Source organism: Cyprinodon tularosa, unplaced genomic scaffold, assembly GCF_016077235.1.
Source record: "Cyprinodon tularosa strain WSP-4 unplaced genomic scaffold, ASM1607723v1 ctg90, whole genome shotgun sequence".
Taxonomy (NCBI): domain Eukaryota; kingdom Metazoa; phylum Chordata; class Actinopteri; order Cyprinodontiformes; family Cyprinodontidae; genus Cyprinodon; species Cyprinodon tularosa.
The window spans coordinates 1,762,330-1,777,115 of NW_024039674.1; the positions used below are offsets into that span (position 1 = coordinate 1,762,330).

General features: G+C 36.6%; 2 protein-coding genes across 2 annotated transcripts; both read right to left on the minus strand.

Moving 5' to 3' along the window:
- Positions 1-1,589: 1,589 nt before the first annotated feature.
- On the minus strand, positions 1,590-5,134 carry LOC119776020 (gastrula zinc finger protein XlCGF57.1-like). The gene is made up of 2 exons (XM_038274221.1): positions 4,568-5,134; positions 1,590-3,239 (listed from the first exon to the last, which is right to left on the minus strand). Exons 1-2 carry the CDS (start codon positions 4,680-4,682, stop codon positions 1,822-1,824), a joined length of 1,533 nt encoding a protein of 510 aa, XP_038130149.1. The 5' UTR covers positions 4,683-5,134; the 3' UTR covers positions 1,590-1,821.
- A 4,082-nt stretch (positions 5,135-9,216) lies between these two features.
- LOC119776021 (zinc finger protein OZF-like) lies at positions 9,217-14,455 on the minus strand. Its single transcript, XM_038274223.1, has 2 exons — positions 14,026-14,455; positions 9,217-10,635 (listed from the first exon to the last, which is right to left on the minus strand). Exons 1-2 carry the CDS (start codon positions 14,099-14,101, stop codon positions 9,380-9,382), a joined length of 1,332 nt encoding a protein of 443 aa, XP_038130151.1. The 5' UTR covers positions 14,102-14,455; the 3' UTR covers positions 9,217-9,379.
- Between the last annotated feature and the right edge of the window lie 331 nt (positions 14,456-14,786).

Here is a 14,786-nt window from a genome sequence, read left to right on the forward strand (position 1 = left end):
TATCAGACCACAAACATTATAATTCCACTAAGTGAGGTCGGGCTGATATCGATACCAGGTGTTTATCTCCAGCTTGTTGACTTGTGTATGTATCTTGAAAAGGGCTCGGGAATGAGATTCTTGTTTTTGTCACAGGGAGAGTGATGCAGCAAAGGATTATGGGGAATTTTTAAATGAAGGAGAGAAGCAATGGGTTTGAGAGGATAGGAAAATATAGAATGCATGCCCTTCAAGTGATCTCAAGGCATAGCTACGGTGGCCCTGAAGTGCAAACTGCAACTACAAATCTAAAACCGCAACTACATTAAGAAAATGCAACTACATAAAGCAAAGCGCAACTACATTAAGAAAAACAAAACTACATAAAGCAAAGCGCAACTACATTAAGAAAAACAAAACTACATAAAGCAAAGCGCAACTACATTAAGGAAAACAAAACTACATAAAGCAAAGTGCAACTACATTAAGAAAAACAGAACTACATAAAGCAAAGCGCAACTACATTAAGAAAAACAAAACTACATAAAGCAAAGCGCAACTACATTAAGGAAAACAAAACTACATAAAGCAAAGTGCAACTACATTAAGAAAAACAAAACTACATAAAGCAAAGTGCAACTACATTAAGGAAAACACAATTACATTAACCTACCGGAAAAGGTAGGTACCAGTGGGAAACATGAGACATCGCTGATTGGACGACGGCGCCGTTTGACCCTTGAACCGGAAGTCATTCTGCCTGCTGCGGCTTTTGAAAAAATGGATATTGTCGGCGCCCCAAACATAGCTACCGTTATCCAGGAATATTTTGAATCAGGACATACGTACGAGGTGATACTGAATATGCTCAAGACTAATCACGAAATTTCAGTTAGTATCCATGTGTCGTAAGACATCATGTCATTTAGCGCTCAATGAAAGTCAATGGGGCTAAACACACCCAACATGATTTTCTGCAAGAGGCTTTCGTAGCTCAAACTGAGATAGACCCCAGGTCTATTTTAGTTACACAGCATTTCAGCAACAATGTTATGGGTCTGACAGGAGGAGAGGTACAAGACATCCTCTTTGGGGGAAAATACAAGTGTTTTTCTTGTCTTTAAACATAGTTTCTACTTTACTTTTTAAAATCAAAAGCCACCGAGCAAAGATTGGGTTAAAAGTCATTCAAAAGACAATATGATTTCCTAACGTCTACATTTGGTTGAAAAATGAAAGGTGAAAGCTGTAATTTTCAGATCGTTGAAAAGACATTGAAAACTGGGTTTGCAAAGTTTTTTCAATGTCTATTATTGGACTAAAGAGTGACAAAATAGGACCAAACCAAGCCAGTTTTCAACAACTATTTCTGGACTAAATCGAGGCTATGTGGTACCGACCAGATGTGACCTAAACATCTAAAGGACGACTGGTGTTTGGGTGGAATCCTCTATCTGTTACGCTTTAAGGGTAAGCTGTGCAGATTTGATCTTTAATCCAGTCTAGTCTGAATGTGCAATACATCAATAAAAAAATTAAAACCGCACCCTCAAGATTATTTTCCAGCCAATCAACTAGGAGAGCGAGACGAAAAAGGTTTCCATTAAAGCTCCCAAGCTCAGATGAATATGACTGTAGTGTTTTTCTCCTGTGGAGGTCATATCATCCACTTATCAAGTGAAGCAAACTGCTGAATATATCACGACATTGACTTTAGGCTATATCACCCAGCCCTAAAACTAAAAACACTGTTCCACATGATTTTTAAGATACATCTATTACTATATAAAAATTGCAATCTAATAGCTGCTTAATTTATTAGAACGAACCTAGAAAGATAAATCATACTTTGTGAGCTTCCATATGCCTTTTCAGATTCTGTTGTTGTGTGAATGCTTTATTACAAACACCACAAACAAATGGTTTCTCTCCTGTGTGAACACGCATGTGACTTTTCAAATAGTCTTGTCGTGAGAAGCCTTTACCACAAAAACTACAAACAAATGGTTTCTCTCCAGTGTGAATGCGAATGTGGATCTTTAGATTCCTTTGGAGTGAAAACCCTTTGCCACAGACGCTACAGAGAAACGGCTGCTCCCCCGTGTGGATATGCATGTGGATCTTTAGATTCCGCTGCTGTGAAAACTCTTTTTTACAGACACCACAGACAAACGGTTTCTCTCCTGTGTGAATGCTCATGTGACTTTTGAGGCGGTTTTGTTGTGAAAAGGCTTTACCGCAAATTGAACAAATAAAGGGTTTCTCTCCTGAGTGAACACGCATGTGAATCTTTAAATTCTGTTTTAGCGTAAATTTCTTACTACAAACCCCACATATAAATTGTTTCTCTCCTGTGTGAACAAGAATGTGACTCTTTAGGTGATCTTGTCGCGAAAACTCTTTACTGCAAACGTTACAAATAAAAGGCTTCTCTCCTGTGTGAACACGCATGTGAGTCTTTAGGTGTTCTTCCTGTAAAAATCTTTTACTGCAAATAGTACAAGAAAACTGCTTCTTTGCGGTATGGATCAACCATACATGGCTTTTTAGAGATTTCTCTCTCTTAAATCTTTTATCACAAATGTCACAAGAAAATGGTTTTTCTCCTGAATGGACGGCCAGGTGGTTTTTGAGAATGGTCTTTCGATGAAACCTTCTCCCACAATCAACACAAGCAAACGGTCTCTCTCCAGTATGGAGTCTCATGTGGATCTGAAGGTAACTCTTTTTTTTAAATACTTTACCACAAAGATAACATCCATGTTCCTCATTTTCTATGTGTGCAAGTATATGTAACTTCACATAAGCCTTCCGTTTAAATCTTTCCCCACCGATATTGCATCCAAACAGCTTCTCTCCTGTGTTGACTCCGATCTGAGCTTTGACTTTTGAGTGCAGTTTAGGATTTTTACATTTTCTATGGACCTTTAGCTTGCTCTTTTGAGAAGAATATGTAGGATCAAGGTTATAGTTTGGTTCTGGTGCCCCACAGTCCTCCTCAACTAGTTGTGTCTGTTCAGTTGAGCTGCTGGTTAAATTTTCTGTCTCTTTGTCCTCAGTTTTTATTTGGTGAAGCTCTGCTATCTGAGGTTTCTCCCCATCTTCCCTCTTCACAGCAAGCTGCTCTTCCTTCTGACTGATCCACTGTTCTTCCTCTTCCAATTTGATGGGGGGGGGCTCTGGGTAACGGTTGTCCAAACTCGAGCTCCAGTCTGGGAAGACTTCTTCTTTGATCACTGACATCTGATAGTCTGAAATCACTGAAGCACATAGGGATAATCATATCATTCAACCATATATACATACATAAATACATAAATTACATATTACAAGGCTTAATATATATTTCACTTAAATCAAATAAATAAAAGAAAAATTAAAGGAAAATATATTAAATGTTTTCTTAAATGCTTTTATAACTGTTTTTACAGTGGTATATAGTAGCTCACTCTTAGCACCTGTAATTTTTCTTTGTACCTCCCAGTACAATGACAAAGGAGAATATTCTATTCAATGCTATACATTGCAGAATACCTGACAGTGATCAGAACAGATCCAAATATACTTTGACTGAATATTAGACCAGAGAAAACAGCCCATCTAAAAATCCAAATTGTGTCTTGCTTAAAATCCAATTTTATTTTCACTTTTAGGAAGATTTAGGTTTCAACCATATCAATATTTTACACAAATAAAATGCAATGACTAATCCAAAGCAAAAAAAAAATTAAAAAAAAGGTTTGCAAATCAGTGCATTATTTTTAGATCATGAAATATTTTTTTTAAAGTTTAAACATACAAAACCAAATACCCTTGCTGTTAGTTAACTCTTTTTTCTTCCTATAGCTGATTCTTTTGAAGAAATGTTTGATTTCTCAGCTTCAAGTTAGCATTATTATCCAAGTTGGTATTATTTCGACCTGCAGAAGCAGAACATTCCAGAAACCTCTATTGCATTGACATGAAAGAGGAGAATAATTTAACATCTTGTCGCATTCCATATTTCCAACTGTGCATCAACACAAACAAAAATGCAGAGCTCATGAAAAGAGTTTAAAAAGGCCTGCGATAACAAATCCTAAAGTGCACCTGTTCACTGGGATAACACTGTTTCTACGGATTCTGAAGTAAGAACTTTATGGCAAGGAAAACATATATGGTTGTACTATAAAATAAACATTATTTGTTAAATATGAAAGACAAATGTGTGCACAATTTTATAATTTTGTATTTATTTTTGACGTGCAATATTTTATCTATGGCTATTACAGACTTATTACATGCAAATTAACATTCAGGATGCAAAGATTTATTGCTATATAGGAAATCAAAAATGCACATACAAGTGCTAATTAACTTAGGGCTCTGCAATAACACTACAAAATACAATGTGAATATACTTAACTTAACAATTGTTTTATTTGGAGTTTTAAATCATGTCAGTTTAATATAAATTAATTAGGATCAGGAGATTCACAACACAGGAGTGTGCATTATCACCATCTTTAGAGCTCTAGTGAGAAGCAATCAATGTGTGTGGGAGGGGTTTTGTGATGTGTTCTTATACAAACAAACATGAGCCACTTACTGAGATCTGTCTTGCCCTTTCCCTCTTCCAGTTCTGATGAGGATGCTGCAGGGATGGGAGACAACATACTGAGCCTCCCGGAGTCGCCCGCTTCAATCTTCATCGTTTCAGACATTCTTGATTCACTTAAAAGTCTTTTCTACAACCCTTGTTTGTTTCTGCTGCCTAAAACTGAAAACTTACGCAAGACATGCTCTGATTTAATAAAGCAGAATAGGAAACCTGAATAGCTTATACCTTCTGTATCCACTCAAGAGATTACAGATAGTATCATACACCTGGAACCTGGACTCTTCCTGTAGCCCTAAACCATGTTTTTTTTTTAATGCTTCAACGTCAGAACCCCCAATAAATCTCTCCTGCTAGCTGAATTAGCTAAAAGTCCATTCATGTTGCAAACAAAGGTCGATGGAATTCTTTAAAGCAAATTTTAGACAGGACTTATCACATCTGCAGAAATAAACATCTACAAGGAGAATGTCAGGATATTTATAGTTAAATCTTTGGTCTAAAACAGTTTACGTTATTTTTCGCTGAGGGCTGGTTAACATTGATACATCCGGTTGTTGCCTCCATTAACCAATGGGCGAGAAGAAGAGCTCTTACGCAAAATTACAACTTCCTTTTTGGAAAACAAGAACTTTTCAGAATAAGTCAACACAACTAATTAAATCGATATCTACTTATTAAAACGATCTTTATTTGCAAGTTAAAGAAAACCAACATAGCTCCCTTTTTCAATGAAACCCCTGGATTTGCATTATCTAGGTAATATGAATCCTAAGTAATTCTTCAACGTGATTTCCTATTACTTTGAAAATCCCGCATCATCCCGGAAACCGCTAAGCTTTTCCGTCTTTACCTATGTAGCACACACTTTAAAGTAAAAGCATTCTAGAGAGTTGTCTGAAAAGGTTTTTGAGGCTCGGTGGATGGTCGTTTGGTGCATGGCGCGTGTTTTGAAGCTGCTTATGGAGAAATGTCTTGGGCCGTGAGTAGTGAGGAAACAGGAAGCGATTCTTGTGGGATGGAAGAGGGAAATAGTGACAATGAAGGTTGGAAAATAGCAACATCAAAAAATGAGAAAAAGCGGAAAAAACAGAGATCAGTTCAAGGGGAATCTAGTTCAGAACAATCCAGTGATGATCATTCCATACATTCCACAGCACAACAAAATGAATTCAAAGTCATATTCAAAGTCGTTAATCAGGCAGACTCTTTTACAAATTGGAATCCGGTTCACTTAACAAAAACCATCAATAAACTTGTCGGAGAAGTCAAAGGTGCCAGAATTCTGTACAGTGGAGACCTGCTAATTAACTGCAGAGACAGCGCCCAGCAAGGCAAAGCAATACGTATCAACAAAATTGACGGGATAAGAGTTCAGTGCAGCCTAATGGAGAACAAAAAGATCAGCAGGGGAGTCATTGGAGGAGTTCCTCTAAAAATTTCTGAAAAAGAGATTCTGGAAAACATAAGCGGTGCAAAAGTAAAAGAAGTAAAACGGTTAAAAACAACAAGAAACGGAGAAAGATCTGACAGTTTATCTGTGCTAATTAAATTCGAAGAAGAGCAATTACCAAGCAAAGTATTCATCGGTTACATAAGCTATAATGTCAAAATCTACAATCCTCCACCATTGAGATGTTTCAAATGCCAAAAATTCGGTCACGTTGCAGCAGTTTGTAAAGGGAAACAGAGGTGTGGAAGGTGTGCAGGAGAACATGAGTACGGAAAATGTGGAAAAGAAGCTAAAATAAAATGCTGTAATTGTGGTGGAGAACATACTGCTGCCTATCGCGGCTGTGAAGCAAGCAAAAGGTCTGAGGAAATTAAAAAAATGAAATTTGAGCTCGGAATAACCTACGCTGAAGCTGCAAAAAGGATCCCATCTCAGTCAGAAAAACCCAAACCTACAGTTCAACACACAGCAAATTCCAAACCTCTAGAGAAATCTCCAAAAATTAATGAAGACTCACTTATTGTTAAAAAGACAAATTTTGTTCTTTTCATGGTAGAAGTAATTAATTGTACTGCACAGACAACAAAAAAAACGGAAAAAATCAAAATAATAGTGAAGGCTGCAGAAAAATATCTGGACATTAAAGATTTGAACTGGGAGATGGTTGGAAGTATGATGGGAGGACCGATGGGACCATCAGAAACTGGCAGAGTTAAGATGACCTAGAGTAAATTAAAATTATATGGGCAAATGTGATTTAGTATTATGTTGGTTTAAGTTACACAGGTTTTTTTTTTTTTTTTTTTTTTTTTTTTTTTGGGGGGGGGGTGAATATTTTCCTGTTATCTTGCTTTACTCCATATCAGTTGGTGGCGGTAATGCACAATTCACAAGTCTGCCAACCGCCATAAAATCCCATAAGAAGAAGAAGAAGAGTTGTCTGAAAACAAGAACAATAATGATCGGTTCATTTTCACACAAAAAAGTGCAGTTAGAATGTATACTAAAAGAAAGAAAAATGAAATTATAAATAAATATGAAATAAAACAAAACGTTTGGGTTTAGCTTTTAAACTACATTCTTGATTATATTCTAAATTTGAGGCCATTTTAGAATGCATTCTACTGAGAATCTTGATATATAACAGAAAGTCATTGATAGGTACATACATCTTTGGCTAAATCTTAAGGAAATTTGGATTTTATGGATAAAAAAAAAATTCCCAAGGATAATACTGTTTAGAAATAACTAAACATTAGACAGCTGCTTTTTCCTAAGTTGTGCTCCAAGCACAACAATCTGACACTCATAAAGTGGAACTCTATAGTAATCCAAAGCATTTCTGATTTCACACTAGGTTTTTTTTTTCAATTATCAAAGTTCTGCAATCAATATAGAATAAGAGAGCAGCAGTATCTGAAAGAACTAATCCAGTATTCAACCCATCCATAACTTACCTGACACTTTTTGTCAGACCATCAATGTATCTCTAGTAACTGTAATGTTTCTTAAGATTAATTATTACTATGTATAGCATTATTTACCCAACGTTCTGTTCATTTCACCCCATTCAACCCGATCAACTGTTTTAAGTTTATCTCCCCTACTTTTTCCTATTTTCTTTTTTTTTTGTATTTCTTCAACTTAAAGGGAGACAAACCTCTACCTAAACAACTTTAGGTTCTTCGTTGTTTACATTGTTTGAGAGACCAAATGTTACCAGGCAAACATTGCAGTTATTGGATTTTGGAACAATGGTATAGCTACAATAGAACTACTTTATTTTGTTTAAAATATGGATGGCTAAGGAACAATAGGTAAAAAAAAAAAAGAAACATTGCAGCATGCTTCCATGGCATGCTGCATGTATTACGGTAAATCCTGTAGCCAAGCAAGTACTGAAAGTAAAAGCTTTAAGAACTATCCAATTTTTGTTTAAAATTCTATATTTCTGTATCAAAGTAATAATATACTATTCTGAGAGTTTTGAGTGTATCAGAAATTAAAATATATTATATGTAAAGATTCTATACACCATATGACTTCCACTTTTTGAAATGACTGACAAACAATATTGGAGTCTTTCATTCTTTCTTTTTTTAGATATATATCTAAAATGACTTAATCTCTAAGTTTTATGTATTGCTGAAGCAGTTTACCCATCATTACCCATGCAGTGTATTTTTCAGCACTGCATGGATTACTGTTTCTTTTTTCTAAAATCTTCAAGTGAAAGGGACTTTTGGGAGCCATCTCAGCTGGATTAAGATGGAAAAAAGGGTGACATTTTTTTGTTTTCATTTGTTTTATGGAGAACAATGAATAACCACTCATTCTTAATTTATCAGTTTTATCAGATTTTTTCTTATGTTCAGTATATCTAACTCCAAAATCACACATAAACGTAATTAGATGAAACAAACTGTTACTTATCAATGTTTAACAGTTCAGCTTTATTGTACAAAGTAATACATTGAAGTACTAAACAATACAATTTAGCCCGTTTGTCAATCTATTACACATTATCTGTAGAGAAATATGTGAGGCAGATGTTTTAAGCAACAGATAATCGACAAAGAACCAAACAGTTTGAATCTGTTAAAATCTTTTTCTCATTTACTGTTGGAAACAAAGGCTGCAGGTTTAACTGTGTATTTTCATAGTCATAAAGAATTATTGTAATAAATGAGCATCCGTAACTCTGCATGGGAAGGTTTCATTAAGTTGAGGACCATTAGTCCAGCAGAGGATTAGCGTTCAGTTCGGCCCCATTTAATGCAGCTGATACCAGCAGCCCAACCCGGAAGATGGCAGCTGAAACTGATTGACATGTTTCAGGTGCTTTTTAAAGCTATAAATGTTATTTAAAAAAAAGATTGTTGCCTGTCTTGGTGATTTTGTAATATCATACATTTTTCCTCTGTAAACTATTCCACTAAAAGTCTTTGGTATCCTTTTATCCTCCAAACTTTACCTGTGTGATCTGATCATCAATTTTTATTGAAATAGGACATAATGATGCAATAAATGCAAATAAATGAGAAATAATTACAAAAGGAAGAAAAGACTCATACATGTGGACCTTATTATGAAGAAAATAAAATGCAAATATGTGAGCTTGGCGCCCCCACCTGGCCCATGACTAAATTACATGTGTGTATATATATATATATATACATACATGTATATACATACATATATATATTCCAGTGAGTGTGACTGGGGAATGTGGCTAAAGTGTAAAACATGTGCACTGTTAAATTAGTGTCAAAATCTTGACTTAAATATAACAAAAACATTGAAAGGTGCATAGTGTTGATATAAGGTAACTGTGTTTATTCTGTAGAAGATTAACTATCACTAAATTGTTGAGTGTGAACATCCATATGGTTTTTCAAATATGCTTGTCGCGAGAATCGCTGACTGCATACGCCACAAATGAAGGGCTTATCGCCCGTGTGAACACGCATGTGACTCTCTAAGTGATTTTGTTGAGAAAATCCTTTGCTACAAAAGCTACAAGTGAACGGTTTCTCTCCTGTGTGAACACGCATATGTCTCTTCAGATTTTCCTGTAGAGAAAACCCTTTCCTGCAAACACTACAAACGAACGGCTTTTCTCCTGTGTGAACACGCATGTGACTCTTCAGGTGACTTTGCAGGGAAAACCCTTTGCTACAGAAACTGCAGATAAATGGTTTCTCTCCGGTGTGAACAAGCATGTGAGTTTTTAGACTCTGCTGTAGTGCAAATCCTGTACTACAAACACTACAAATAAATGTTTTTTCTCCTGTGTGAACACACATGTGACTTTTGAGATGATTTTGTCTTGAAAATCCTTTACCGCAAACACTACAAACAAATGGTTTCTCTGTGGAGTGGGTCCACATGTGTTTTTTAAGGGTTTCCTTTCTTTTAAATCCTGAACCACAAACATCACAGGAAAAAGACTTCTCCCCAGAATGGACCTCCAAATGACTTTTAAGAATCGCCTTTCTATGAAACCTTCTACCACAATCATCACAGACGAATGGTCTCTCTCCAGTGTGGACTCTTATGTGCGTCTGAAGAGAACTCTTTTTTTTGAATACTTTACCACACAGATCACAGCTATGCTCTATCTTTACATTATGTGACAACATGTGCATTGTAGCAGAAATTTCATGTTTGAATGTTTTTCTGCAGACACTGCATCCAAAAGGCCTTCCTCCGTGAAGGGATCCTGTCTGAGATTTCAGTTTGGAACTTTTTTTAGATGATTTATCTATGTGGTCTATTATCATTTCACTTTCTTGAGAAGAACATGAAGGATCGGTACAGGTGTCTCCTTCTTGTCCATCACATTCCTCTCCATTTTCTCTCCTTATCCGTCCAGCTGAGCCACTGGTTGGGGCCTCCGTGTCTCTGTCGTCTTCAGTTTTAAATTTGAGAACTGATAAAGGAGGTTTATTTTCTTCTTCACCCTTCAGAGCAAAATGTTTTTCCTTCTGATCTATCCTCAGTTCCTCCACTTCCTCCTTTATTCTGGGAGGTTCTGTGCTCTGTTGATCCAAATGAGAGCTCCAATCATCAGGAACCTCTTCCTTTTTCACCAAAATCGGATGGACTGGAAACAAAAAGCAAACACAGATATTAATGACTGCTTATGAACAATATTTTAGATTTTAAAACATTTTAATGAAAAAAGGATTTGAAACTAATATATATATATATATAAAAAAACTGTTCAGAAGAAGCTTTAGAAATCTTTTGTTTGATTTTTATTTTAATTACACAGGTGTGATATCTAAAATGTCATAATATAGAATGGTTAAGAAGTAGGTCCTGAGATTTATCCTAGTTTTTTAAATTAAGTAAAAGTTGTTTTTGGACAAAAACAGATGTGTTTTTCTCCCCATCTGGAGTGGCAAAAATTACTTAGAAGACACACAAACCTAAAAATAAGAAAGAAAATTATTTAGAGCTTCCTAAAAAGTTGAACTTTGATTACCACAAAACAAACACAGCCAGCACAGTTCATTCCTTAAGTTGCATTCAGACCAAGCGTGGTTTCTGCGGTGAATTCTGCAAGGACCGCTGGGATTTCACAATAAAAGCACAGGTAAAACTTAACTTCACTGACTTCTGCTAAATTGTTCTCTATAAAATAATTTTCATTGGCCAGGGGATGCAATTAATGTTTTTGGAAAAGTCCTTAAAAGACTTTTAAAAAAGTCCACTTTGGTTCATCCAGAGCTGCGTCTGGATGACGGTCGGATTTGGAGGTACTTCCTTGTAAATCTACCTATGCAGAGACCATTGCTGGGCAGTGGTCAGCAACAGACTAAGCTGGAGGTAAGGGAAGATGGCAAACAGTCCTTCTATGGCTGAATTAAAACAGCTTTTTTAAAGCCACCTAAAAACCTCTTCAACCTCATTTCTTATTTCATCCTTTGTTAACATAATTTTCTCTATATTCTATAAATTTTTTGAAAAGAACAGCCTTGCCTGCACCTCTTTAACCTACGTCAAAACTAAAACCAGTCCCTGATTGGTAAAATACCAATCGCCCAGAGTCTACAGCCTTTAGCTAACAGCATGTGCAGCTGTTAGCCTCTTCAAAGCAATGAAAGGCTCTCAGTTCAAGTGCAGGAAACTGCTGTAAATCAGTCTAAATAATCTATTTCCCCATTAAAAATTAGTCAGTCTGCATGAGCAAAGCTACCACTGAATCCACTCTATATGCCACCCTATATGGATGTATAAATTACTACGATGTAGTCATAATATTTAACATACCATTGTTTCCTGAAATGGTTTAATTGATATAGATTTCTCCCTGCAATTGATTCCTGCAGCCTCTGTCATTTATTTACACACTATAACTGCCTCTGCTATCTTTTGGTTACAATTGATAAAATAACATTTAAATATTCTTTTTGGAATCAAGTAAAATATTAAGTTTAGAGCTTATATTACAGCTTTATATATATCTATATAAACTCTGTTGTGCTGGTGACATCATCAACACTAAACCAGAATGATGGTTGTCACCAGACCACAGCGGCGGGAGGAAAGAAGCCATGCAGCGGGCCAGCTAGGAGTTAGACCCGGCTTTTTTGCCAGGGGGAAGGGAGCCAGATGCCGATTCTTAGCGGGTCGACCCATGACTGAAAATCATGCATTAACCTGGTATCTTTAAGGGGAAAGAGGCTACAGTATACATGTGAAGCTATGCACATATTTATACATTTGTGCCATTTATATTAATTTACGGTTCTACATAATATATAGATTAAATGGGTGGAGCAATGCTCTTTATCTTTAATTACATAGAAGTCTTCTAGGTGACTGCAGAGACAAACTCTCCCCTAGAGAACATTCTGGTTAGTCCTCTCTAGTATAGTCTATATTGGTGTGAATTGTTTTTTTGCTGCATTTTCTAGTAAATTTTTGGTTAATATACCAGCGATAAATGTCAAAGTAGGAATTCTACATGATGGTATAACTGCTGCCTCCATCAGACTTAGAGAAGTACTGCTGGTTCCAGGGCTATTGGATTACATCTCAGGAGCAACAACATATCGCCTGGTAGGGGTGCCCAATTATTGGCTAGAAGTTGCCATGGCACCCCTGGCCACCCCTTTAGATCCGCCCCTGCATCCATAGTGGGATCAGACACAAGGCCTTTCCAAACTGAGCTCCTGTGTTTGAAATGGAAAATATGGCAATGCCTCTTTGGAAAAATGCATGAGGAAAAGCTTAAAAACTATCAATGCGTGAAAACAGGTGACTGATGAAACTGATCAGGAATGATGTCAAGAGCTGCAGACTCATCCATACTTATTTTTTCCCTATTTAAAAAAAAGAGGGGGGAAAAATGACATTCACAAACCTACCAAAACTTTGCTGGATTTTATGTCATCATCTGATAAAACAACGTTTTAACTTTTGGTCACATAAGAATAAAGTAAGGCATAATTATCAATCCTATTTTTAAAACTCAACTAGTAAAATTATTTCTTTTTGCTTTGGAACTGGATTCATATTAGATGAACTGGGTTTTATGGGGGGTAGCAGACCTGGATACTGTATACTGGGATTTAAACACAACTCTGTCATTTTTGATTAATTCATTCAGGGCCAGTGACGTGCGGTGAGGTTCATAGCTGGTGAGGCACTGACGTCATCAGAATCAGATTTGCAAATAGATGCATAGATTGACAGCAGTTTACAGGTTATGTTTCACTTCTGCATCCTTACACATACAAACTGTAGCTCACAAAACACACATTTCCTTAAAAAACAAAACAAAATAAATGTTATTACTGTCTTACCTTTACTTATAAATGAATAGAAGTCCTCCTTATCTTCCTTCAGTTTTAAAAGTCTCTCTGTCTCAATGGAGATCACTGCCAGGGAAGAAAGCCTTCCTTGATCCGTCCTGTTCCTGCCTTATGTTTTCAGTCTCTTGAGCACCCCCTGCCATGAGGCAAGAGAACTGCCTGCCTCACCTCGAACTTGTTCTCTGCCGTTTATAATCGCTCATTACACGAAACACGTTACACAAACACAGTTGGTGACAAAAAGCTCTGTACATTATATACATAAGCCAAATTATTAGAAATAAGTTCACATATTACATTTGTTTAAACCATTTTATTGACGCCGTACAGCAACATGCTCTCTCCGCTTTGCAGCCAGCGCAGAGCCAGGGGTTGCGCAATCCAAGGTGAGGCAGAGCTCGCTGCTGCCTCACCGGCATCGCTTCCAAGCATTTGAATGGGAAAATAAGAAAATTCAGCGATTTTGAACAAATAAAAATCGAAATTGGTGAAGCTACATGAAAAATGAATATTTTTTAGTACAAACCACCGGATGAATATAACAATTTAAATTACTTTATGATTATATATTTTCTTTCTTTCCATGATGGCTGGTGAGGCACTGCCTCACCTGCCTCCCCTGACCGCACGTCACTGTTCAGGGCTGAGTTGCTCCAATGTGCGTCACTTACTTAGATCTTGATGAAGGGGGGACACCCCACTGCGCCCTCCAGGTTCATCTGCTTCAACCTTAATCATTTCAGACATTCTTAGTCCACTTGGGATTCTCGTTTTCACCGCCCTTGTTTAAAATACTACTTGCCTTATAACGCTAAACCTTAAAAGCATCGGCGACCAAAACACTGATCAGGTTTTTCTACTCTTAGCTGCGTTGGCTTCACACTGCTTTACACAGCCGATAAAAAATAATAATAATAATCCCAACAGTTCCATATAAAAAAAAACGCGACATTACGCTGAAAACTTTTAATTAGGGAGTCTGTCATCAATTACAATTTTTTTAATGGAAAGTTTGACGCTCATTTCTGTCGGGCTTAGCTAGCTAAGCTGACTTCTCGCAGCTGATCTTCTTCGTCTTGCATTTCCGGCAGGGTAGACGCCTCCTGGCGTATTGCTGCCCCCCACAGGTTGCTTGCAGTACTAACGCTACTGAAGTACTCGAATCCTCTGATTTCTTCTTCTTATTGAATTTTTTTTTGGCGGTTGGCAAAAACATAAGGTGAGCATTACTGCTACCAATTGGTAAGGAGTGTGGACCACATGGCAAAAAAACAAAAACAAAAAAAAAAAACTATATCCTGTTATACAATTTAATGTTTCAAAACCTCAAATATAACCTGATATCCTCTGCTTCCTGATTCCTTTTGTAGTAAATCAACAATGTCAAGTTTCAATTTCATATTACTAAGTTTCCTAATTAACTTGTTTCTCT